Source organism: Balaenoptera acutorostrata, chromosome 13 (assembly GCF_949987535.1).
Source record: "Balaenoptera acutorostrata chromosome 13, mBalAcu1.1, whole genome shotgun sequence".
Lineage (NCBI taxonomy): Eukaryota > Metazoa > Chordata > Mammalia > Artiodactyla > Balaenopteridae > Balaenoptera > Balaenoptera acutorostrata.
Genome location: NC_080076.1, coordinates 7660517 through 7687755, shown reverse-complemented (window position 1 = coordinate 7687755; position 27239 = coordinate 7660517). Strand labels below are relative to the sequence as shown.

At 37.7% G+C, this 27239-nt stretch overlaps 1 protein-coding gene across 6 annotated transcripts in view; it reads right to left on the bottom strand.

Annotated features, from left to right (window-relative positions):
• RTTN (rotatin) overlaps window positions 1-27239 on the bottom strand; it is a 142542-nt gene that overhangs the window by 83925 nt on the left and 31378 nt on the right. For 5 of the 6 annotated variants that reach the window (XR_009005111.1, XM_057527198.1, XM_057527197.1 and 2 more), the window contains exons 12-26: window positions 23884-24096; window positions 22558-22670; window positions 21026-21152; window positions 18370-18495; window positions 17729-17845; window positions 16671-16810; window positions 13450-13621; window positions 11792-11891; window positions 9646-9734; window positions 9177-9294; window positions 7508-7604; window positions 6801-6869; window positions 2665-2853; window positions 1784-2023; window positions 407-551 (exon numbers count right to left, since the gene is read on the bottom strand). Coding sequence is in view for 5 of the 6 variants with exons in the window: in XM_057527198.1 (XP_057383181.1) it covers window positions 407-551; window positions 1784-2023; window positions 2665-2853; window positions 6801-6869; window positions 7508-7604; window positions 9177-9294; window positions 9646-9734; window positions 11792-11891; window positions 13450-13621; window positions 16671-16810; window positions 17729-17845; window positions 18370-18495; window positions 21026-21152; window positions 22558-22670; window positions 23884-24096 (2055 nt within the window). In the remaining variant the exon portion in view is untranslated. Of the gene's footprint in view, window positions 1-406; window positions 552-1783; window positions 2024-2664; window positions 2854-6800; window positions 6870-7507; window positions 7605-9176; window positions 9295-9645; window positions 9735-11791; window positions 11892-13449; window positions 13622-14804; window positions 14817-16670; window positions 16811-17728; window positions 17846-18369; window positions 18496-21025; window positions 21153-22557; window positions 22671-23883; window positions 24097-27239 lie in introns of those variants that run through there. The other variant, XM_057527201.1, reaches the window with a different exon arrangement.

Below are 27239 nucleotides of genomic sequence, written 5' to 3'. Positions count from 1 at the left end.
GAAGCCTGAGCACAGTCTGACTGAGTCCTTCCAACCTCACCGTCACTACCCCTCACTGCCTCCAGGCTCGTCTCACTGCCCCTCCACATCCCTACTTGAACTCCCCCACTCCAAGATCCTCACTTAAGAATACAGCTGCTGCTGAAAGCTCACATACAGAACAGGTTTCATTAAACGCCAAGACTGAAGGTCCCATTTAGTCTACAGACTTTTAACTTAAACCTAGTAACAATCACGTCAGGAAGGCATATTGCTAAAAGCCATCTATTACAACATTAAGGACTACTTGGCTAAACACGGGCTATGTAAAAATTATACTTTTCCATATTTTCATATACAGTACTAATGATTTTTACAAATATATCATTTGTCAAACCTAAAATTCAAATTCCTTAACAACACTTACATGTCTAAGAAGTAATTCGAGAAGCCAGTTTAGAAGTTCTACGGATACATTTTTTCTTTGTTCCTTCAATAACTTATTTAGAAAGTGTATGATATCTATTAGCAGTTTCTCATCTTCAGTGCAAGCAGGAAGTACTTGTAAAAACCTACAATAAAGAAGACAGTAATCATGGTTTCTAGTTCTATAAAGTAAGTGGCCGTGCGGATAAGTATTTAACAACTGGCTGAGAAGTGGGGTGCTGATTTGCTGTGTTTGCCAATTTCCACAGTGTAAATACCTCGCCATGGCTGACTGCAATCCTCCAATCTACCGCACAGCTGTGGAGACCGGCACTGCAGCACACCATTATACAGCACTTCCACAGCACAGACAGAGTCCATATAAATAACATCGAGAGCACAGATAATAGTAGAATGTTGTAAAATAATTAGGAAGCCATGACTCTGCATAATCATGATCTTTACTTTTCATATAATTTATTTAATTGTAAGTTTACAAAGCTCAATTTTAAGAGTGGTTGTGTTTAACGACTAACTTGCAAAAATCCAGATAATTTAACCATCACCTCTCTCACAAGGCAGTCCTAGCTGGCTACAGCACACCACTGAAAAAGGTAAACTAGGTATCCGAATTGTGAGAGCTACACTAAATAAGAGCCCACATTTTAGAAACTCAAATAACCTCGCATTTTGAAAACGGCACACTTTCCGTTTAATGGAGAGTTATACATTTTATACTAAAGTCACGTGAAGACTAAAATGTAGAACTGCTGGCAACGGCTGCTTATCAGTCTTGTTTCAAATGCAGCCATCTGCTACCAGTTAAACGTGTTAAATTTACAAGCCAGGGCCTTCCCAGTAACTACTAAAGGACCTCCACATGGCTATCAACTTCATGAAATTCAGAGTAAAAAGAAAAATGAGATAATTTACTTAAGAACAGAAAGAAAGCAAAACAAAACAGCCAGAGTTACCAAGCCTTTAATCAGTTCCCTGATGTCTCAGCTCATTTATTGATACAATATGGACAGGAATAAACAGTTTGTTTACCCATGCCTTATCCTAATCATTTACTTCTGTGAGATAAAAAATAAGATTTGCTATGTTAGGATATAAAAATATAATAATAATATTTGTAAAAATTATAACAATTTATTAATAAGTCCAAAATGCAGTAATTATGTTAAAATTGTCTCTTTTGCTATTATTAGACCTGTATTACAGACAATAAAAATCCTTAAATTTTTCTTTCTAAAAAGCATTTCTCTCATGATGCCAACAATAAGAACACATGCTCCTATCTTCAAACATGTGGAGATGAACCCAAATACAATTCCATCCAGGCCTCTGAAACCAGCAGGCTTGAGCTGACACTGACCTGTTTAGTGTGGTGTGCCAAGACAAGGACTTCAAGGTAATCCCACATGGGCCAGTGCCACCCTTGAAAGACAATCTGTCATTCAGAAGATAAAAACTCATCCTCGTGAGAGCAGCCCTCACTTCCCTGTGGGCTGCAGCCTGAACAATGGAGTGGAGACAGTCCTTCAGTCCACTTGCTGTGTGTGTCATCTTCAGAGTAAGGGTGTCCTCAGTGGATAACTTCAATGTATCTAAAAATCTAAACAAAAAGAAAAAAAGAAAGAGCAATATAAAGCTATTAAATAAAAGCTCACAATTATTTTTATTATAAACTGTCTCCCCCAAATTCTGTTTTGTTTCCTTTTAATTTAAGGGTGACTCACAGCCAAAAGAAAATCTGATGTGTATCTGTCAATATTAGGGTTTCACACTAGCATGAGGATGTTTATATTGACATTTTCCTGCTTACAGAAATATAATCTCCATTCAAATGAGAAAGCACTGACAGATTAGAATACCGAGGTATTTAAAAGTCATCATCATCGTCATCACCCCAGTGACGATAACGAAATTCACATATGTATTTACTGAGCTTCTACCCTAACCCAGAGCACTTTTCCTAGTGAATTACATCTGTTAACTAACCAAACTTTATATAATCTCCAAAACAGCATAGAGCACAATGCTTTTTAATTTAAATTTCTTTGTGTGCCAGTTTTTAAAAAGTAATGAACCACATGTAATCTTTAAAACAAAGTAAAAATTACAATCTTCAGTGAGAAAGCAGGGTCAGATGATAAAAAGTAAAAAAGCTACTTGACCTAAAGGAAAACTAAGGCCTAGCTAATTAATCATAATTAGGTAGATGTGAATGCTTTTCTACTACATGTAACAGCTTACTCTTGGATTTTAGTTTCAGAGTTCATTTGCTTCAACAGATTATCACTCCCATGATACCATGATAGGTTCCAAGCTATTCTCAGCATATCTGAGACCGGCTTCAGGGCCAAACAATCAGCAGATAACGTCAAAACTATGGAGTAAGGACTCACAGCATGGTGGCCAAGTACATGTACTGGTAGATGATACCTAAAGAAAAGGTATAAAAAAAATTACATACTTTTAAATTCTTAAACGCTACTCAAAAGAATGAGCCACAAATGAGGCTAGTTCTACGCCTCCCATTCTACAGCAATACAAAGATCTCTCTCGTGGTCCCAGTTTTGAACAGTTACCATGCTTTATTCTTTTGCCATCCTCTAAACTTTCAAAAACACCGGATTAAACCTCTTTCCTGAGGACTTAGCATACTCTGTGTTGTATTAGGGTTGTTCGCGGAGATGACTGACGCCCCTTGAAGTCGAGGCCCACGGCTACAGTGAACCACACACACAGGGTGTTCGGCTAAAACTCAAGTGCCTACTCTCTGCTACACACTGTGCGTTATCTACCTTTCATTCAGTCACACGGCATGGCACCACGAGATCCATTCTACGACGATCAAAATGAGCCTTAAAGAGGCTAAATGAATTGCTTATGTTCACAGGGGTCACCAAGTGACAGAATCACAACTTACTATTTTCACTTGGGAACACAGTTGCACCATCAATAAACTCCATCACTGTGTGTCACCAAGAGAACCCAGAAATATTTTTAGATCTAAGAAAAGAGTCAATAGCAGTATCTCTTAAACTAGTTAATGTTAATTTAATAGTGCTTAGCAGGACTGCAGCGCCTAGCATCTCAAATGTTAAAGAATAATTTTGGGGCTTCCCTGGTGGCGCAGTGGTTGAGAATCTGCCTGCCAATGCAGGGGACACGGGTTCGAGCCCTGGTCTGGGAGGATCCCACATGCCGCGGAGCAACTAGGCCCGTGAGCCACAACTACTGAGCCTGCGCGTCTGGAGCCTGTGCTCCACAACAAGAGAGGCCGCGATAGTGAGAGGCCCGCGCACCGCGATGAAGAGTGGCCCCCGCTTGCCGCAACTGGAGAAAGCCCTCGCACAGAAAACGGAGACCCAACACAGCCAAAAATAAATAAAATAAATTAAAAAAAAAAAAGAATAATTTTGCTTATAAAACATATCCCAAACCCCTAATTCACGTATTTGTAACTAATATTAGAGAAACACAATTGGGTAGGATTTTTAAGGGGAAATTTAGTGTGCTTTTTCATTTCATGCATCTCAAAAAAAAAGAGGCTAAGGTAGAGTTCTGTATATAAATGAAGCTGAATAATTTTTTAAAAGATAATAAATTTTAAAAATTGGAATTTTCCTTAGAAGTAACCAGGGCTCCTTAGAGAAATGGCTAATGCTAGGTCTGAAATAGGGAAATCAAAGGTGAACCGTGGACATCTCTTCATGCCAGAAAGCAAGAATGTACTAAAAGGCTTGTGAAGCCATGTCAAAAGGACACAAGAGCCTCCTTGAAAGGACTTGCACTAAATGAAGAGTTAAGGCTGTCAATCAATGGTCAAGCTTTTAATAAGTTATAAAATGTACTGCAAATTACACCTGAAGAACATAGAAGGAAGAAAATAATAAAAAGCAAAGGGTATTACATCATGACCAGTTTGAGAAACCACTACACACCCACCATGTGGACGACAATTTTTAAAATGACATTACTATGTGTAAAGAAATTACTGTTGACATTTCTTCTCTATGGACAACCTTGATCTTGAGGTAACTCTCTGACCCTTTTCCCCAGGACAACCAACTAGATATGGAATGCCAACAATTTTACTAAACCGCTTTGCTTATGGTGACACTCACTCCCTGCATCTGGACTGGGAGGTGTGCAAAGAACCCACACCTGTGTGTAAATGTACAGTGGGAAGCCACAGCTCTGAGCATCCCTGAGTGCTGCGGCTCTCATACAGGACGTGCCTTGCGGGGACCTGGACAGTATGCCCACGGCATGCTTCCTAGAGATCACATTTTCTATTGGGACGTGGGCCTCCTATGCCAAGACAGCCCCCAGCACCCACACGGGTAATCACACTTCAAGCATGACCTACTGTCGTGTGTGTTTTATTATTTAGCCAAACCTAAAGACCATAAAGAATGTGATGTCTACAACTAAAGAATTTCATTCCTAAGGATATATCCAAGAGGAACTATTGGACACATATCCCAGGAGATACATAATGTTTACAGGGATGTATACAGGAGCAAAAACCCAGAATCAACCCAAATACCCCATGACAGGAGAATGAATAATCTGTGGTATCATCTAACAAGAGTATTATACAGCAGTGAAAATGATTATACTACATGTAATAATATCTAGCAAGCTATAAAATGTTATTTTTAAATTAATCATAGTTGTATTAAGATATAATTTTCTTACCTTTAACATATACAGATTTTAAGTGTACAGCCTGATGAATTTTTGTATATGTGTTCATTTGTGTAACCACCACCCAGAATAAAACACAGAACATTTCCATCCCCTCAGAAAGTTTCTTTGTTCCCTTTTCTTGTCAATTACTCTCCTAGCCCGCCTCCAAGAGGTAACTACTATTGTTACCTATTCTGATTTCTCTCACCAGAGATCAACTTTGTTGGTGAACTTTAAATAAATGGAATATACAGTATATATTCTTTTGTGGCTTTTTTCACATTATGTCTATGATTATGTCATAAACCCTATGTCTATGAGACTCATGTTGTGTGAAAAGTAGTTTTTAAATGTTGTATAGTGTTTCACTGTGTGAGTATAGCACAGTTCACTTATCAATTCTCCTTGCTGTTGGACATTTGGGGTGTTTCAAGCTTTTGGTTACTATACATAAAGCTGTTATGAACATTCATTCATATATGTATATAAAAGGATAGTGGGTGATGTCAATACCAAGAGCTGGAGGGGGTGTGCAGCATCTGGGACCACTACACTGCTGCAGGAATGTAAACCAGTACACCACTCTGGAATACTGCTTGGTAGCATCTACTAAAGCTAAACATATAAATATCCTCTGATCCATATGTGTTCAAGAATATTTTTAGCGGTCATTATTCATAATAGCCCCAAACAGAAAACAAACCAAATGTCCATCAGTGATAGAATGGTAACTACACGGCTGTATATTCTTACACAGAATACTACACAAAAATGAAAATAAATCAAATACTGCTTCACGCAATGACACGGACAAATCTCCCCAAGTTGAGCAAAAGAAGGCAAATGCAAGAATATACTTTATAAAGTTCAAGAACAATGTATAATAACAGAAATGAAAATAGAATTATCTTTGTGGGTGCTGGAAGGTAATAAGGAAGCACAAAAGTGGTTTCTGGAATGCTAGTGATATTTTGTACCTTAATCTACATGTTAGTTACATGGGTGTATTTATCTGGAAAAATTCAGGATTTGTAAACTTTATGTATCTTATACTTCAATGAAAACAATTTACTTTTTAAAAAGTCTAGAGAGACATGAAAACCAAATGCAATTCATGATCTTGATTGGATCCTGCATTTAAAAAAAAAAAATCTATAGAAGATATTTGGGATATAATTGGAGAAACTGGATCATGTTACAGAATTATTTTTAATTTTCTTAGATGTGACCATTCATGGTACAGTGGTTATGCAGGATAATGTCCTTAATTTAAGGAGGTACATGCTGGAATAATTGGGAGGGTAGTAAAATTATGTCTGAAACTTATATTTAAATGGGTTGGGGAAAAAGATTACATAAAAATAAATAAATGTATTGAGAGAGAGAGAGAAAGACAGAAAAGCAGACCCATGTGTTAACAGTTGCTGAATCTAGGCTGAAGGGTATGCAAGTGTTCACTATATAGTTCTTTCAAGTTTTGTGTAGACTTGAACAATATCAAAATAAAAACTTGGCAACAGGGATGTACACTTACTGAACTTTCAGAAGCACCACCATGAAGGAAACATTAAAGCATTACAAGTCATATGATGAAATGCTAGATGAAAACTTTTAACAAATTATAGATCTTGATTTCCCTTTCTGTAACAGTATTTTATCTCTGAGAAAAATCAAAGAAATAAATTCTTTACCTTCTAGAAACTGAAACAGGCAAACTGAAGACTGATGGTGAAGAAGGTTTATTGGAAGGATTATCAGACCTATTTCACAAAAGAAACACAAAAGGAAAGAAACAACTGAGTAGACCATCGTTTTGTCTAAGAAACACAACTTGCTTCGCTTCCTTGACTGAAACTCAAATCAAGAGTTGCATTTGGTTCTGTCATTTAGTATAGTTAATGACATGGTGCTACTACCCGGATTTGCTCTTGAAGAGCAAATTACGCTTTTCTTTAAGAAGTCCATATAATAAATGATTCATATAATGCAGACGTTGTACTGGCAGGTGGCCTCTGTGTCTCTCTCCCACTGATCCTGCTCAGGGTCAGTGTTAACCAGATATTACATCCTAAACATCCTCCCCAAGGTTTTTTTATTAAATATTAAAGAAAAAACACACAGAATTGAGAGTATATACCAAAAAACGTATTAATGATAAAACTTACTATAGTAATTATCAAATTTTGTATTTAGTAATGTTCAACAATAAAAGTTCAGGGTGACTTTTTGAGCCAACGTGCATAATACTGCTATTCAAACCAAAAACCATACCATGTATATCTACCATGGAAAGCATAAGCTTCCTAAGTCAGAAATTTCCATGCACTGCTATAAGACTGCAACAGAAACTCAGACAGACAATTCAGAGTAAAAACCTTTTAAAACTCTTATAGCTCACCACATATCCATTCTTGATACTTCATCAAATAACAGAAGACAAAATAATGCTCCAACTTCAGTCACGACGGTACAATCTTCATGAAATATCAAGGAAACTGTAAATAAAAAGAAGCATAACTTTATAAAATATTTTTACCTCTAGAAAGAATTAACTTCAAATTTAAAATATCTTAACTCAAAAAGAAGAGATGCCATTCTCAGAGAAATGCGACGTTAACCCAGATAAACTGACATCACTAAAACAGTGGCTCTCAACTTTCAAATCTATGCAAATCTCTGCAGGGCTTGTTAAAACAGTTTCTGATCTGGTAGGTTTGGAGGATACAGACACTACTGGCCTTGCACATAGTATGCACTCAATAAATGTTTGCTGAGGAATTAATTTTCCTTGTTGAGTACCTAGTTAAAAAACTAATTTTGCCCTAAATTCATTAATGAGAGATATTATAATTCATTTTCAGGCTCACTTAGGTAATTTTTGGAAACATCAATGAGATCGAAAATACAGATTATGTTGCCTTAGAAAATGTCTTTGAATCTAGTAGGTGCTCATAATTAATTGATTGCTTGAATAATTTAAATCAAAATTATAAATGAAAAGGTAAACTAGGAACTAAATTCTACTGAATGAGGTTAATAGGAAGACAATTATTAACAAGACAAAAGAAAACTAGAGATCCATAACTGCTACTCTTCCACATCAATCTAAAAAAAACTTGTAAAATTTTACACACTATTCAAAATTTATGAAGCCGAACACATTGAGTCTCTTTAGAACTTTACCTGGTTTGAACCTTTATTAGTGTTACTTAAACTGTGTCCTATTCACTTGGCAAGCAGAAGCCATTAGAAGAGAAGAAAATGCTAAAATAAAATGACTCATAATATTTTGAACATAAATATCACTAATCTCTTACATGCCTGATAATTGACAAGGTTAAGCATATCGAGACATTTGATCAAGATGTCTCCTGTAGAATATTTAAAAGCAATGGCCTACATTTCTAGGAAAGAAAATAGCACAGAATGTTACCAAGCTCTCTATTGAGAACAGTCAGAAAAGAAGAGAAAAAAAAGAGAAAAAAATAACATGGAATTTTTCCACCTAAATACATTACTCAATTACAACCAAACTGAAAGAGGTTAAAAAAAAATCACACTTTACAAAATGTAGTAAGTTAATGCTCAGAGTCATTCAGGATGGTCTAGTTCCCACTCCCCACAAGCTGAGTCTATACACTCTGAATGCCAGTTTAAGGATATAACCAGTTATAACAGCAAAGCGTCAGATCTAAAGGCACAAACAAAACAAGAATGAGGAAACAGACACTGGAAAGAGGCAACAGTGACAGCAGCTGCAGCGCTCTCTCTCTCCACAGGTAAGAACTGACCGTCTGAGCACCAAACAACAGCTACATCAAGTGCAGAGAGCGATCAGAGGCTTCAGCCCTTCTCAGCTCTAAGGTCTACTCTGTAACAGGATTTTAAGAAAATTCCCACAAAAGTGTTAAACATTTCCCACTGCAATGGGTTTTTTTAGTGGCATATTCACTAATAAACTTTGTTATTGTGTTAGTAAAGCGGAAAGTAAATGTTACCTACAGTTAAAGAATAAACAGTTAAAGCTTAAGATTGCTCTCATTACTGTCAGAATGTATTTTATTTACCTCTGAATAGCAGGGTCAAGAGAGAAGGTTGTTGGGAGAGGGAAACACGCAGGACTGGGTCAGCACAGAGAACCTTCCTCAGGAGCGTGAGGCTTGGCTGAACTAGACACTCTACCACCTGGCCAGCAGGGGAAAACACAGTTATTAATTTTTATCAATTCTAAGGTGAGATAAAATATACTGTAACATCGTCTTGTTCTAAATGTCATGCTTTTTCATCAAAATTGTGTGAAACTAAAATGCAAATATTAAGATTTTCCACTGAAAGTACGTTTTGTATATACTTCTGCTTATACATCTTATAGAAATTTTAAGGTTTTCCTTTAGAGACCTCACTTTTAGAAATAAAAAAAATGAACAAGGCAGTGGATGTTACTCAAGATTGAAACTCCAAGTACTCATCCAAATCCAGTTGAATTCATTTCAAATTTAATTGACAAAAAAACCAATCTGTAAAAATATGTCTTACCTCACCATCCTGACTCACACATTCATTTAAATACTCAATTATCTTGTCAGTTAAGCATAATTTTTTCACCATAGCATGCATTTTAATATCTGTAGACCAAAAAAAAAAAGTTACTAAAAGTTAAAGAACATTTTCTATAGTTTTAAAAACAGAATAGACAGCCACACAACTTTCAAACTTTTAAAAATAATTACACTTAGTGTTGAAAATTAGAGGAGGACACTTTAAACTTTTTACTTTATACACATCTGAACAACTTGAAAACTTTTAAGTAACAAGTACATCTTACTTCTGGTAATATAAAAAAAAACTATTTAAGAAGAATAATTAAATGAACTAGCTCAGATTCTGAAAAGAACTAGAATTTTAAGTATATAAATGAACACTTTTATTTGTACATGGAAAACTATTTTATGTTCTTTCATGGACATTTCTTCTCTTTTCCAAATCCATCATCTCAAAATGTTTGGAATTCTCCCCAAGCTAATGCGTAAATATGACTTGCATTTTTCTATCAATATTAGTACAAGATCTTTAACCTCAAACTGTTAATAGCAAATATAAAAGAAAGGGTCTGTAACATACTCTACAGATTTCTAGAGAATATGACCTCTTTTTTAATAAACATATACATGTGGGTGTGGGTGTGTGTACACTGAGCAGTCTAAATGTTTGTGTCCCCACAGAACTCACATGTTTGAAACCTAATCCCCAGTGTGGTGGTACGTGGAGGTGGGGCCTTCGGGAGGTCATGAGGTCATGAGGGTGGAGCCCTGCTGAATGAGATCGGTGTCCTTATAAAAAGAGGAGAGCTTTGTTGCCCCTTCTCCATGTGAGGACACAGGGAGAAGACAGCCACCTATGAACCAAGAAGCAGGCCCTCACCAGACACTGAATCTGCAGCGCCTTAATCTTGGACTTCCAGCCTCCAGAACTGTGAGAATAAATTTCTGTTGTTTATAAGCCACCCAGTCTATGGTATTCTATTATAGCAGCCCAAACAGACTAAGACAGACAGACAGACACACACACACACACACACACACACACACACACACACAGGTACTAGATATCACTAGCACCAAAATCTCTAGTTGCTTATAGATTAGTTACAAGTATTTCACAACTTGCAGACAAATTTTCTTAGTTTGTACTCCTACATTCTCATTGAGAAAAACGTACAAATATAAAGTTGATATTTAATTTGTAGCTTTCACTGTAACTACCTTTAGCTGCCACTTTAAAAAGGTAGCTTCCACTACCCTCCCATATAGTGCATACCAAAATTATGAGCTTTTTATTTTTGAAATGTTAAACAATACCGAAAGAATACCCTCTAAGTTTTCTTTAATCTTCTTAGCCAAGGCTCTCCACATTTGCTTGAGCCTTATTTTCTGTAGTCTCTATTATTGTTATTAAAACCACAAATATGTTGAATATGATCTTTCAAATTACTCTCTCATCCCAGTTTCCACTAATGTCAGGATGGGAATATTCATCATACCCCACATTCCAAGTTAAAAAAAATATTTTTATGTAAATGCAACATTACTTCTCTCAAACATTAAAGATAAATTACATACATCACATATAGGAAAAAATTAAAAACTCAAAGAATAACAACACTACAAACAAAGCTAAGAGTAAATTTTAGTAGTTGTTTTTAAAAATAAACTTTTAAAGAAAATACATAGTACTGTGCAGTGTTTTTGTCTTACCTACCCACAAAGTACAATTTGATGGATTTCTCTAAGCAAGATGGAACAAACTGAAATATCATATACTAGGTAAACTGAGAAAGGAACAAGCAATTTACTGTTAGAATTATATCAACATTTCAGAAGAAAGATAATTTTATCAAATGACATTCCACAGGTCAAACAACAATAATCTAGACCAGGGGTCAGCAAACTTTTTCTTTAAGGAACTAGATAGTAAATGTGTTGGGCTTTGCTGGCCGCATATGGCCTTTGTCGCATATTCTTTGTTAAAAAATGTAAAAACCACCCTTAACTTGAAGGCTGCAAGAGAAAAACAGGCCACAGGCCAGACTGGGCTACAAACCATAGTTTGCCAACCCCCAGTACTACTACACACAGCAATCTAAAATTCCATTCTCAGCAGCATTTTCCTTAAAAGACATTACCTTGCATGATCACAGCTAACTGTTCTGCGGCTGACTTTCTCAAAATAAGATCAATATCGTCTGAGATAAAGATGTCATATACCTTTTCAACAGTCTCCAACTGAAAAAAAAAAAAAAGGTTTTCATCTACTTCCAATTCTCCAGTAAAAGTCCACAGTTATAAAAACAAAAGCTCGAAGGCCAACTTATTCAAGGAACTGATATATTTACATTTGCAACAATGATGTGCTAGGTCAGAGAGGGAGTTAGGATCTAAAACAAAGAGCCATCATGTCAAATAAGCCTCTCCTCTTAACGTACATTTCCGCTAGGAAGCCATTCATAACCCATTAACCATCCAAGTTACACAACATCACTACAGGTAGTTCCAGGCTAGCCTGAGAACAGCAACCCCAGACACGTGGCTTGGGATTTTTCTGCTGCTCCCCAAAGCCACCAGCTGGAATTCCCTTGGGCCTCTCCGCTCCCCCCTCTTAGGGACCCTGAAGCAGACAGCTCTCTGGGGCTTGCTGCCCAGCACTCTGACCAAGCCCCCCAGTAGCAGTCCCTGACTGTCACCTCCTGCCGGGACAGAGTCTGAGGAGGCAAAACACAGCAGGAAAGGGGGAGAGAAAAGGACAGAGAGCACACCCCTCCTTTCTCCCAGCCACTGCCATCTGCAGCCCTAATGTGGACTCAGGAAAGAGAGGTCTAGAACCCCACTCCACCTTCCTCCACACGACGCACAGGGCACAGTAGTGATACCAGTGGCTCAGCACGCAGGAATTCCCCAGCAGGACCTGGTATGCGGCCCATGGAAGGTTCTCCAATCCTCCTGCCAGGGCCATCAGATGGCCCCGAACGCTTAGGTTAGAAGAACACTGAATGTGTTTCCCTGTTTTAAAAAATCCGTTGTGTTGCATGTGGCTCTACCACAGGCCTCGGGGGCTGGTCTAAACTTAAAGAAAACTGCCAGACTGCACACTTGGAGTCACAGGAGAAGCTATAAAACACAGGAATGAAGCAATGAAGATAACGGACAGCTTGCTTTATCTGATCCTACATCAGTCCGTGATGATTTGGGTGCAGTTCTGGACAGACAGGGAAATGAAGGCTACACCTCTTAAGAGGGAGAAAAAGCCAAAGATTTAGAAAAGAGATTAACAAAAAAAAACTCAGAACCACTGTAACATTTAAAAGAAACTGCGCTTGCCTTCTATATTATTTTTCCTGTAAAGAAGAGGCTGAAAACTTTTATCATCGTTAATATTTTCTTTTTTAGCATTACAGGCAATTTCCAACAGAAGAAAAAGAAGAATAATTTTATGTCAGTGATGTTTGTTTTTAAGAGTCATCAGAGAATTTCTTTCCACTAGATTAGCCTTATGTTGTATTTAAGATACTATTCAAATTAATTTGCATTTCCAGTGTATATTCTGAATGAAAAGGGACACGATGGCTGGCATATAGTAGGCACTCAAGAAATATCTGTTCAATAAATAAATGTATCCAGGAGCCAGAAAAAGCCAGGACACAACTTCACACTAGGCAGGAAAAACCACACGTGAAGCCACCATTTCTCTCCCTCTCCCGTACATAACACAAACTGAAAAATGTAACATAAAATATATCAAATAACCACACAGTTATGAATAAATAAACTTGAAAGTTATGATCACCTTAATAATCAGTTCTCTTCTGTCATCCAATTTGAGTTCAATAGGCTTTTTCACAATAAATAAATTAGTAACTCTGGAGAGAACTCTGGCATCGATTGAAGGGCGCTTGGTATCCGCCCCCTCTTCCCTTGTAAGGTGACTTGCTAAAAGCTTTAATGCCAGCATCCGGACCCTGAAGAAACAAAGTCTTCAAGTCAACATTTTGTAATATACAAATGTATAGAAATTATAAAGGCCCATAACACAAAGAATTATTACAAATCAACATAATAATTAGCTATGCTTATACTGACATTACTGATGACATTTTACTTTTTCTATTAAAATAGTTAGTGTATAACTACAGTTATCCTTGCATTTTACATTTATGAATAAGCAGCAAAAATAAGAATAATCAATAATTACAAGTGAAGGTGCAGACTCACTGAGACCGCGAACTTCACTGTCAATGTCACCTCAGCTCCAGTAAGTCGGTCTGCAAGTTAAAAATCCTAGCTCCTGACTCCAAGTCTAGTGATGTATCTCATTCATAAAAACTATCACAGACCCATGAGCAGAGCCCAAACAACGGGTCGAACCTCCAGGAGAGTAATCATACTAACAGCTAAAGCGAGATATTGGGGGTGAAATAGATCCCCTCAAATATGAAAATACAAATACTTTTGGTTCCCATCAGAATTCTATTTTATCTGGAATGGATTAGCATCAAGGTCAGTTGAGCACTGAGTGGGGAGGTAGACGATTTCAAGAAAAGGTTAAATACTGCATGCACTAGACAATGAAACGGAAGAATAGAAAAACCATTGAGTGGGGCTTCCCTGGTAGCGCAGCGGTTGAGAATCTGCCTGCCAATGCAGGGGACACAGGTTCAAGCCCTGGTCTGGGAAGATCCCACATGCCGCGGAGCAACTAGGCCCGTGAGCCACAACTACTGAGCCTGCGCATCTGGAGCCTGTGCTCCGCAACAAGAGAGGCCGCGATAGTGAGAGGCCCCGCGCACCGCGATGAAGAGTGGCCCCCGCTTGCCACAACTAGAGAAAGCCCTCGCACAGAAACGAAGACCCAACACAGCCAAAAATAAATAAATAAAAAAAAAAAATGTTCTTAAAAAAAAAAAAAAAAAAAAACCATTGAGTGGACGCACAGCAATGAGTTACTGAGACAGGTTCTGGAACTACAGGGACACTGGGCAAATTCTAAGCAGTAATACAAGTTGCAGGCTTTAGGCACTACTTGTGAGACTACGATTAAAACCTGCACGGGGTTTTACCACAGCAAAGGCCGAGTCCTGTCCCCCTGAAGTCCCCCATCGTAACACTGATCTCGCTGTATTACAATTAATAATAAAGTATAACCGGTAAGGTCTCTCTTCTCAATCACACGCCCAATTCTGGAAGGGCAGCGTCGTGTCTGTGTTGTGCGCTGCTAGGTTCCACTGCCCACCACGGTTCTCAAGGGCTTACCAAATCTAGAGAAAGCGGGAATTTGCTGTATTACTAACAGATATCGTCTTTGGGGGCAAATATTTACTCCAAGAGGGTGTGCGAGCCAGGCAAGCCTCCGTCTCCCATCTGCTGTGACTCAGGGAAGCTCAGAACAGGCAGACACCCGCACGACGCCCCCCCCCCGTCGTGCCAGCGCCTCTGTATTCACAGCGCGGCTCCTCAGTGCAGAGACAGCCACCAGCCCCAGGCAAAAGCCTACAGTGGGGTACGTAAAGCATGTCTTTAATGTATCTCCTCCTCTGGTAGATAAATTTAGCCTTTAGGTTTATCATGAGCACTGTGGTGCAATTATTTCTCTATACTTATTTCTTTCAACAAATACATTTTGAGCATATTTATGCCCAAGGTTCTCAATGAAGTTCTGAGGATGTAAAGATTAGCCAATGGATGGGGTTCCTGCCTAATGGAGTTTATGGTCTGGTGAGATGGGGTAGAACTAGTCAAATGATGAAAACCAATATGTAATTTAGACTGCTTTAAGTTCTGTGTAATTGAGAATTACCTTACCCAAAGAGAGGTCTGGCCTTGCCCTTGGCTCCTGGGAGGGGATCTCTAAGCCCCTAGGATGTCCTGCCTGATAAGAGTGTTTCTGTTTACCTGGAGACTTTGGGCCCCCAAAGGTGAACCGAAAATATATACCTATTGTGTTACATCACCAAACTTGGGGCAGGGAATACTACACTAGCACATTAATAAAGACACTGCCCAGGGTCAACGGGGACACTTGCAGAAGCCAATCCCCGAGCACAAGCACACTAACCCCATCTGCCCCTCTGCTTCCTGCATCGCCCACAACTTTCCTCTCTGCACGACGCATGTGCCCTTACAATCTCCTCTGACTTTCCTCCTTCCATTCTCTTAACGTTTTAGTTTATTTCACCTACTTCCTTAATTTTTAGTCTGATCATCTGTTTATAAATAAGCCACTGCATTATCCTGATGTAAGTATGGGGAAAACAAAATTATCCATTGTCAAAAGAACATCTGTCTGTTTCTCCTAGCCTTTTCAACCGACACTTTCTCTTCATCACTGCTTATCCGTCTTCACGCTAAGCTTTTTTTCTCTTCTCAGTGAGAGAAAAATCTAACCACTGCTACCTAAAGAGAATAACACAAGATTCATGTTGCACTGACAGAGAGGGAAGGAAGACAATCTTTCTCTACTTCTTTTCTTTTAGTTAAAATGACACTTACACTAATGGTAGAGGAAAGGACACTTTTTCAGTTTCCCAAATAAGAGGACAAGCTAAACAAGATTAAAGTACGCGCATACCCTGGTATATGAGGCAACTGGTCCACTACACTTTCAAGAAAAACTTTAATTTTCAGAACAAGTATTTAATTAGAAAAGTTGCACTCCAGGAGACTAACAATTTCTAAGGAGAGAAGACAACGCGAATGCCCTATGGTTTTTGCGATCTGTTTCTCTCCACGGCTCCCCACCCTGCCCGCAGCAGCACTATGAACAGCACTGAGGCCAGCGATGCCGTAACATAGGCTGACCCGACAGCAAGGCTGGAGGACGGACAGAGCGTCTCAGAAAGTGTCCAAAAGACCTTTACCGGGTTAGTTCCAGCCATTAGCTCCCCGTCTCTGTCTGGTAAGAGAATCACTTTCCTTTACCTCCTTTGGTTCTATACTGTTTGATACAATTACTGCCCTTTCCTAGAACATTCCCGTTCATCTTTCACACTCAGCAGACTCTGCTGTACTTACGACGGCTTTTTCACCAGCAGGAGTCGTAGTATGGACTTTAACCAGGTGGCACAGGGGAGAACCCCTTCACCAGCCTCAGAACTCGCTTTGCTTAGGAGGAGAATGCAGTTACCCAAAGGATCCTCTGTGTCAGCATAGCCCTAACAGATTTCATAAAAAGAGAAATGACCGTTTGATTGTATGCACACACTGCTTAATTTTTTAACTTGAAATAAGAATTGTGTTGACCTGTCAGGCAACTCACAGATTTCTTTCAATTCAGTTGAATATGACTTTTCAAAATAACCTACATGAGGTAAGAAGTCTACATACAACTGTATTTAAAAAATAATACTGGAGAACTTCAGGAAAATGTGCCAACCCTCTTGACACTTGCTAATTTTTCTACTTTCCAAGATTCTAGTAGTGGCACTGCCCCTAGATGAGGCCCCTCCCAGATCTTCAGACCTGTCCCCTCAGTACAAAGGTGGAGTGCTGCCAGGGCGCCTGCACGGAACTGAGCTGTGCAAGCGGCAGGGCCTGAGGCCCGGGCTCTCTCTTCTAAGAGGACTGTTCCTATGATGGTGTTTCCCATCTCCACCTTCTCATCCAAGGGAGGGAAGGCCCTGCCCTTCCCTCCATCCTTTACCTAAGCCCAGAAGGACTGTTAAAAAAGCTTTGTTTCTAAGAGCTCATTAATCAAAGTATCAGGCTAATCCATATATGCGAAGACAGAATTCATGAAGCCAGTTTCATTACATAAAGTCTGTTTAGAAAGCACTGTTAGCTTTGCCTAAAAGCCTTTATATAAGGCTGAGCTCTATTTTTCACAGTCAATGCTAAATGCCTGCGCCTCACTTCTTAACCTCCCACCCGGTGTACACAGACAAATTCGCTAGCCTGCTTTAACCTTCTGCCAGAAACAAGACAGCCGCCCACTTCCTGTTCCCTTATCCACAGCGCCTTCGCGGCTTCACGTCACTTCTCCCACAGCATGATGGTTCTACTGCTTGCGTGCGTTTAAATCAATCACGCTCACCAAAGAGAAATGGTGGCGTAAGCGGGTGAGCACAGAGTACCTGTAGCACTGGGATGACAGGACACAGAGACTCGATAAACTTGTTCCAGGTCGGTGCTGTCATCCTCAGTCGCCCCTGCAGCAGATGCATCAGGATGGCCTTGGCCGTGGCATTCACCTGCTCAACAATACAGGGGGAACAATCCAAGAGGAGGTGGCCCGTTAAGTCATCTCACATACCTGTAACATTTCATAAAATCTGGAAAGGTCATTAGCATCTCTTCCTTCAAACGTTCCTATTTCCACAGCATCACCTTACCTTCCGTTCTCAACCAGTCCTTCCCCCTTAATGATTTCCTTTTTTTTTTTAACCTTTAAAGTATATTTTTCCATTGAATAAAAATGTTCCTTAAGGAAATACTCTGCGTATTATAACTACTGCATCATTCCTACATCTTACATGAAAAACTTAACAGTTTGATCTGAATTCTCTGAGAACAAGTATGTCCTGTATTTTGAGCCTCATTTTTTTTTAACATTTCTTTTTAGATAAACAACAACTGAACTGAACCCATACATCAAAGACAAGTTTCTTTTTAGTTTCTCGTCGTACTACCTGGTGACATTAGAATATTATCTTGATTTAGCTGAGTATCTAAAGAATCAGAGTAGTCTTTTGTACTTCCTTCTAACATGCCATACCTCATTTTTGGGCTCTTGAATACCAAACGCAGAGATTTCATACAGAACTTTTGGGTGAAGTAGAAAATGAATTCCATTACAAAGGGAAGACACAGGTTTACTGACATTATGGACACCTAAACATTCCTGCAAAATAATACAAAAAGTTTTTAAAAATTAGTGACAGTGATTTTTCCAAAGCATTCCTCTTTCTTCTGTTTATAATTCAAATCCAATTTTAGTACTTATGTCACTGAAACTTTCCTTTTAACCGGTAGAGGACAAAAAAAGATTCTCTTAACAGTTTTTGAGTCTGCATGAGACACCTATTACATTTCTTTCAGCCAACAAGAGTGGTCTTGACAAATTAAATAACCAAACTGCTGAGACAACCATAATCTTTTAAAGTTGTTCAACAGACATAAAGGAAATAAACAACACCATAAACTTATCCTAAGGTGTTTATTTTGCTTACTGAGGTTTGACAAAGAGAAAATTCAAATCAAAACAGATTTAAATTTCTGGGTGAGGGGGAGGACAACATATATGTGGGATTTTTCTTATCAATACAGTGATGCACCTGCATATAAGTAATGACTCTGTATCATCTCTTCCACAAAATTAGCACAAATTCCACTCTGGATATGTACCCAAAAAAACTGAAAGCAGAAACTCAAGCAGGTATATTTGTATACCTGAAGCATTGTTCACAGTAGCCAAAAGGTGGAAACAACCCAAATGTCCACTAACACATGAATGGGTAATAAAGTGTGGTATATATACTACAGAATATTATTCATCCTTAAAAAGGATTGCAACTCTGATATATACTAAACATGGATGCTAAGTGATATAAACCAGACACAAAAAAGACAATTATATGATTCCACAAGTATGAGGAGTCAAATTCAGAAAGTAGAATGGTGGTTGTCAGGATCTGGGGGGGGGCTGGAGGAATAGAGAGTTATTTTTAATGGGTACAGAGTTTCAATTTAGGAAGATGAAAAAGTTCTAGAGATGGATAATGTTGATGATTGCACAATGTGAATGTACTTAATGCCACCAAAAACTTAAAAATGGTCAAAATGGTAAATTTGATGTTATGTGTATTTTACCACAATTTTTAAAAAGCAAATTAGACATAGTTGAGCAAAGAATTAGTGTACTGAATGACAGTACTGAGGAATTCTATCCAAACAAAACAAAAAAAGATATGCAAAATATAAAAGAGGGCTTAAATGACACAAAGGGTAAAATAAGAAGATCTAACATGATCTAATGAGAGTTCCACTTGGAGAGAACAGCAAGGATAAGGGAAACAATAATGACTGAGAATTATCCAGAAGTGAAGGCAGACATGAGTTTTCAAACTGAAGCATGCTAAAAAAGATACATTAAAATAAAAAGTGTATACAAAGTTACATTGTAATGAAACTGCAGAACTCCAGAGCTAAGGAAAAGATCTTAAAAGCAACTAGAAGAAAAAAAAATACAAAGAAATTATAATTTAACTGATAGCAGACTTCTCGACAGCGATAAAAGCCTAACAAGAGCAAAGCAGTATTGGCAAAGTGCTAAGGAAAAATGGCAGTCAATCTATAATTCTATAGAATTCTATAGAATTCTATAATTCCAGCTTATCTATCATTCAAGAGTAAGGTGAAATCAAGACATTTTCAAACACATGCACTATCAGTTACAGACTGTCATTGAAAATACTGAAAAGCATAGTTCAGTAAAAAGTAGACTGAACCTAAATACTTATCAATTAATAGAAGAAAGTATATTCAAAGTAAAGAGCAGTTAAGATGAATCCACTAGGTAGATCTTTAACCTTACTATTAAAGGAAAAGAACAGGCAGCAAAAACATGTGTACGGTATGAAATTATATACTTTTTTAAAGAGACAAAAACAGTAATATATATGATTTATAGAGATATGCATATATAAAACACATGCATGGGAAGGATAAACAAAAACTTTGTAAGAGTGGTTATCTTGGTGGCATAAAAAAGGGGGAAGAGAAAGGAAAGAAGCTTCAGTTATAACTAATATTTTTATTTCTCTGAAAAAAAGGATCATAAGTAAAAATGGCAAAATGTAAACATTATATCTAGATAGCACTTATAAGAGTATTGAATACAAGAGACATTTTCAAGAGTACATATGAATATATATATTTTTCTATACTGTCCTATGTACAGTGTTCTTTTCAATATTGAAATAGTTAATATTTATGTACTATTCTATGCTGAAATATTTTATAATTTAAAAACACAGGAAATATTTGTTTCAAAAGAAAGAAAAGAATATTACTAAGAAAACAGATCTGAAACTATAAAATTTAAGCCATAATAACCTAAAACTTTTCCTGAGCATAGAAATCACTTTTGAATACTTGATAGAAGTCAACTTTTCCTTACAATTTTTCCATCATTAAATAACACAACATAAATGTAATTCTTATTAAAACTGCTAATAAGGCAATTCAGTTGCTAGACTTACTAAGGGAATTCAATAGTATAAGTTTCTTAGAGTTGACTAATAACTACCATCTATTTTTATAGTAATAACTCTTATATAATATCCAAAAAGTCAAGTAATTTAAGTTTGGAGTTATAATCAGAAAATCCACTGTTAATGCTCCCCAAAAAAATCAAAAACAAAAAAACCTACCTTAACAATTTCCAGACAACAGTGGTAAGTTTTAACTTTCACTTGTAGCAAAGGGTGAGACAACATATGTAGAAACACCTTCTGACTTTCTCCTTGTAATAATGGACTGGCCTGTGCAGATTTCCAGCTGGTAAAAAGGTAAACATCCAAGACATCTAAGGCAAGTGAGGTACTAAACATGAGACTGAAAAGCACAGAGAAAGGCGTTTCTTCCTACTCCAGTTCCTACAACTGAGATCTTGTTTAACTAACCCAGAATTAATATTTACTCAAGCATTTACTTGTTTCCAGGCAGGGAATAGTCTCTCTTAAAGAATACAAAAAAACAAAACGTCTTTAGAAACCTATATTTAGAATGTAAAATGGTACAGCCATTATGGTAAACAGTATGGAGGTTCCTCAAAAAACCAAAAATAGAACTACCATATGACCCAGCAATTCCACTTTTAGGTTTGTAACCAAAGAAAATGAAATCAGTATCTCAAAGAGATATATGTACTCCCATATTCATTCCAGAATTATTCACAATAGCCAATACATGAAAACAATGTGTCAGTTGATAGATGAATGGATTTTTTAAAATGTGGTATGTATGTGTATGTGCGTGTGTACATATATATAATGGAATATTATTCAGCCTTAAAAAAGAAGGAAATCTTATCATTTGTGACAATATGGATGAAGCTGAAGGACATGCTAAATGGCCAGGGTATAGAAAAACAAATACTGCATGATCTGACTTATATGTGGAATCTAAAAAAGTCAAACTCTTAGAAGCAGAGAGTAGAATTGGTGGTTGCCAGGGGCTGGAGGAAATACAGAGATGTTGGTCAAAGGGTACAAAGTTTCAGTTATGCAGGACAGGTAGTTCTGGTGACTATGGTTAATAATGCTGTACTGTATACTTGATATGTGTGAAGAGAGTAGATCGTCAATGTTCTCACCACAAAAAAAGGTAATTATGTGAGATGACTGATTGATAGATAGATAGATAGATAGAAAGAAAAATAAATCCCATATTTAATGGATATTTATCACCATGGAATTTACTCTTTCCAAAAGCAATGAAAATACTAAGTTTTAAAGAAAAATCTGTTCCAATGTCCCCCAAATAAATTAACCAATGCATGATGCTTTCCAAAAATCCATATAAAAGGTAGGAATAATGAAATTTACATTTTAAAAATCCTCAATTCAAGTTATTAATTAAAATGTTAAAGATAAATAAACAAATATGCTTGAATACTTGTTTGAAAAGACACCAAAACAAATGTATAAAAATCCAAGGATAATTCATGTTGATTACAGGCATGACATTTTTAAAGCTTACTCTTGAATAAAACAGTTAACTGTCCTAATGCTACTATACATATACAGTTTAAAGGTCAAAACATATAAAAGCAATTTAAACTAAAAAATAACAAATTTAAGACCAGTTTCATTTTCATTGCTCCTAAACTTACACACACACACACACACACACACACACACACCCTATAATAATATAATCATGTTAAGAAAGAAAATATTACATCTTTGAACAAATGCAGATGATTTCCTTTATTAGGGGGAAATGCTGATGATAGGAAAAGCTATGTAAGGCTTGATCTGCCAGCTCCACTAATTCTAAGAGATTCTTCTCTCCCTAAAAAAAGAAGAGAATGGAACAGTAAATGTCAAGGTCATGTACAATAAAATTCTCAACAGCTAACAAAGCAGCTTCAAGAAATTAGATCGTCCAGAGGCCCTGAGACTGTTCTCATTTGCTTAAGTCAACCTGCTCAACAAGCAAACCAAAAACGTCAGCCTAGGAGCAAAAATGTGGGGAAAATGCCTAACTCAACGCCACTTAAGACTTTATATTATTTACCTCTGAGTGGCATGGTTCTTTAACTGCTCAATTGTGGCCTTATCCCCCTACTAACTGCAGCTCAAGGCAGGACTCATGTATTTTAAGATCCACCTCCCACTTCTAACATCCTGACTGGTTCTAGGGAAAATAGAGAATGATCAATATGTGTGTGATTAACTGACCATGCAGAATGCCACAGAAATAATTCAACTAAAAGGCAGTTCAAAATTCTATCATGGAGGAGACAAGATACAGTGGAATAAAGATGTGGGGGGGAAAATAAAAATAAACAATAGTGAGTAAATAGGAAAATTTAAAATATGAGATTCAAAAAAACTCCACTGTAGGGGCCAAACAGAATAAAATTTTGCTCCTGATTTTTCAAGATCTTCAGGACCCATTTTGGTCTTTTCAAACAGTAAACAACTATTGTAGTCAATGTCTATTTTAAGACTCATTAACCCCTTAATTGATAACATACTAAATAATATCCTAAAAGGGATAAATAACACATACATAATTATTGCTATAACATGGTATCAAAAGTCATCCTACTACCTTACAATCTAGTTCATGGCTTTATTTAATAAAAAATCAGGCTCTTTCTGTGAATAAATAAAGGTCTATAAAATATTAAGGGAAAAAAATGTGTCTACAAATAAGCACTAAAATGGCCCTTATAATTCTGTTTACATCAATTGTCACTCTGTTCACCCACAGTAAGCCACTTCAAAGAGGAACTCACTAATAAAGATATTGATAATAATTATTGTTTTTTAAAAACCACTGGTCTCATGAATATATACCATTCATTAATCTAAATCTTCATTTTACTTTTATATAAATCATACCCTTACTTTAATCTTATAATTGGGCCATTCAGTAATAATGGATCCCACCCCTAAGAATTCAATTGTTAAATGTCCATCAATTTGAAAACTATAGGTTAAATTTTCTAAATATTTTATCAAAGGAATTTTAAAGAGATATTAACAAAACATTTTACCTCCTTCCCAACATCAGACAGGAAGTTACAGGTACACTCAAGTGAATAAACAGCCTCTGCAGTTCGTTTATAAATACTGTAGTTTTCAGAATTCAGCTGTTCCAAATAGGCCACAACAGCTTCATGAATATTTGGATATTCCAAAGAAACAGGCATGTCCAAAGAAACTAGAAATAATGCTGCTGACATAGGCTCTGGTAAAAAGTGGCTTGCCTAGATAAATTAAAAAAAAAAAAAAAAAATTTAACCATTTTTAGATAAATATAGTAAACTATAATATTAATGTAGTTCAACTTTTTTAGTAATTCTCTATCACAAAGTCTATGCTTTTCCAAAGAAAATTCTATTCCCCAACACATCATTTATCTACACCTTTGTTCATTGCAATTTTTATCTGCCCAAAATATCCCAAGTCCAAATTTCAACTCCTTCCCAAAGTCTGGGATTCAAGATACCTCCTCTTCCCCACATCAACACCCAGAACTGCTCTCCCTCTGGGCCCACACCTCATTTATGCCTCTGCTACTGAACTGAAGGCACCAGGCCTTTTTCTCTAAGTTTTTCGTGCAGGTGCACACAAATCTCCAGAAAAATGCAATAAACCCCTGAGGATATAGCCCAGGGCTTATTAACTACATATTGAATTGAATAACACTAAATCAAGTACAGCTATAGATGGATTCGAACAAAAATTAATTTTTACTTGGTTTTGTTTGTGTTTTAGAGGGGAAAGGAGAAATTCAACGTATTTAAAATAGTTCTAGAACACTCACAAAAGACTGACCTTTAATTAGTATAAAATGAAGGGGCCCAAATGAAATAGTGTATGTTTTATAACTTAAATCAATTGATTTAAGACTAAAAAAACCCTTTGCTAGGTTTTGTTTCTTTTAATGATTCTAGCTTTGCGATAGGATTTTATGTATCAATTAAGAAAATGAAAAGGCCTGAAAATTCAATGTTCAGAGAAAACCATTTGGCAGGGTTCACTACTATGGCTGAAATGCTGTCTTTATTAAAGTAGGTTTGGTCATAATTTTTTCATGGATAACTTATTTTAAGGATAATCATTAACTGCCTGAAAGTCTAAGAGCTAAATCTGCTAAACAATGCTTTTTTTTTTTTTTTTTAGAATTACTGTTCTTTGGGTTTTTTTAAATTTATTTATTTATTTTTGGCTGCATTAGGTTTTCTTTGCTGCACGTGGGCTTTCTTTAGTTGCATCGAGCAGGGGCTACTCTTCGTTGCGGTGCACAGGCTTCTCATTGCGGTGGCTTCTCTTGCTGCGGAGCACGGGCTCTAGGCATGTGGTTTTCAGTAGTTGTGGCACGTGGGCTCAGTAGTTGTGGCACACGGGCTTAGCTGCTCCGCGGCATGTGGGATCCTCCCAGACCAGGGCTCGAACCATGTCCCCTTCATTGGCAGGCGGATTCTTAACCACTGTGCCACCAGGGAAGCCCTGAATAATGCTTTTAAATGAAATGCAGTTGCCAAATGAATATCAAAAGCTAAAGGAATCAAAATTTTAGGTTACTAAGCATGAAAAAAAAAAAACAACTATTAAGACAGCAGCTATTATAAAGCCAAGAGAAATTTCCCTTATTCTGTAAAGAACTCTCCTAGTGGGGAAAAAAGAGAGAGAGAGCGAGAAACTAAATTACCTAGTCACCAATTATTTGCTCACTCAGCAAATACTCACTGGGCCCCTACCGTATGCCAGGCACCATTCCAGATCCTGGGGACACAGCAGGAAATAAAACAGAACCTCTGCCCTCACGAAGTTAACACTCCAGTGGAGAAAGCACAGAGTAAACCATACTTGTCCAGTGTGGCTAGGAGTGCTAAGAAAATTTTTAAAACAGGGGATAGGAAAGATGGAGAAGAACAGAGAAGTGACAGGAGGTGGAAGCAGAGGAAGGCCTCTCTGATAAGGTAACATCTAAGCAGAGAACTGGAGGAGTGGATATCTGAGGGAAAAGCACTCATAGAAGAGGGAACAGCAAGTACAGAGGCTCGGACACAGAGTACATTTAACAGCAAGGAGGCCACTGGAGCTCGTGCTGAGGGATGGAGTCAGGGGGCAGTGGTGCCAGATCAGGTAAGGCCTTGGGTCATTATAAGGACTTGTCCTCAGAAGGAGCACTGGAAGGTTTCGAGCAAGCCTCAGGATGAGTCTGGAGAGAACAGATGGAAAAGAGCAAGGGCGGAAGCTGAGAGACCAAGGAGGAGGTCACTGCAATAATCCAGGCACGACAGGATGGCGGCTTAACTCAGGGAGCAGCGGTGGGAGTGGGGAGAAGTGTTCAGGTTCTGGGGAGACGTTCAAAGGAGAAGTAGCACATTTTGCTCAGGGACTGGATCTAAGTGTGTGTGAAAGACAGGAATCAAGGATGACTCTAAGGTTTTTCCTGATCAACAATCAACTAGAATGAAGGTACCATTTACCGAGCTAGGGAAGACCAGAGGAAGACCACATTTGTGCAGGGAAGTAAGCTTTGGGGCATGTTCAGTCGGAGATATCAGCTGTCGAGTGAAGATGTCAAAAAGGATACTGGATGTATACATATGAGTTTGTGGTTCAGGTGACACGTGTTGCCTGAAAATGTAAGTTTGGGAGGTGCCCGCAGATAGACGGCACTTACAGACCAAAATGGGATGATATCTCATGAGGGCCATGGCCAGTCCTGGGGTTCCACCCCTTTAAGAGGTTAGGAAGATAGAGAGGAATTAGCAAAGGAGACTCAGTGAGTTGGGCTCTGCGCTAAGATAGTAAATCCTAGTGGATCTAACTCCAAAGGCACTGTGTTTTAGTTTAAAAGAGCTCTCTCTGACTCTAAGCAGAAAAATAAGAATAGCTGATGTGAGAATTAAATAAGCACTGGGCAGAGTGTCTGGCATATCACACTCAATAAGTATTAATTTCCTTTCTTTCCTCTTTTCACCCCATCATTAAGGAATTCTGACATTTTCACTCTGCATACCTACATCTGAAACTCCTCTCAGCAACTCAAAGCACCAAGGTAAGGTCATACGTTTAATCCTTGCATGGCCAATGGACCCATCACAGTTTACACCCCAGACTGAAGACTGTGGTCCTACATATATAAGCATTAGTCACATGTCAGTTGGGACTAAAAGTGACGATATTTCAGTGGAAAGTCATTACCAGTATTAGATAAAAAAGAGTCAACATCGTCATCTCGTGTGTGCTGGAGGAGGAGGGGTATAATACTGTTTTCTCTAAACCCTGCCACTCAGAGCAGCCACGGCATTATCCTGGCATGGCTTGTCAGAAGTACGGATTCTCAGGCCCTATCCAGACCTTACAGACCAGAATATGCAAGATCTGATTAACA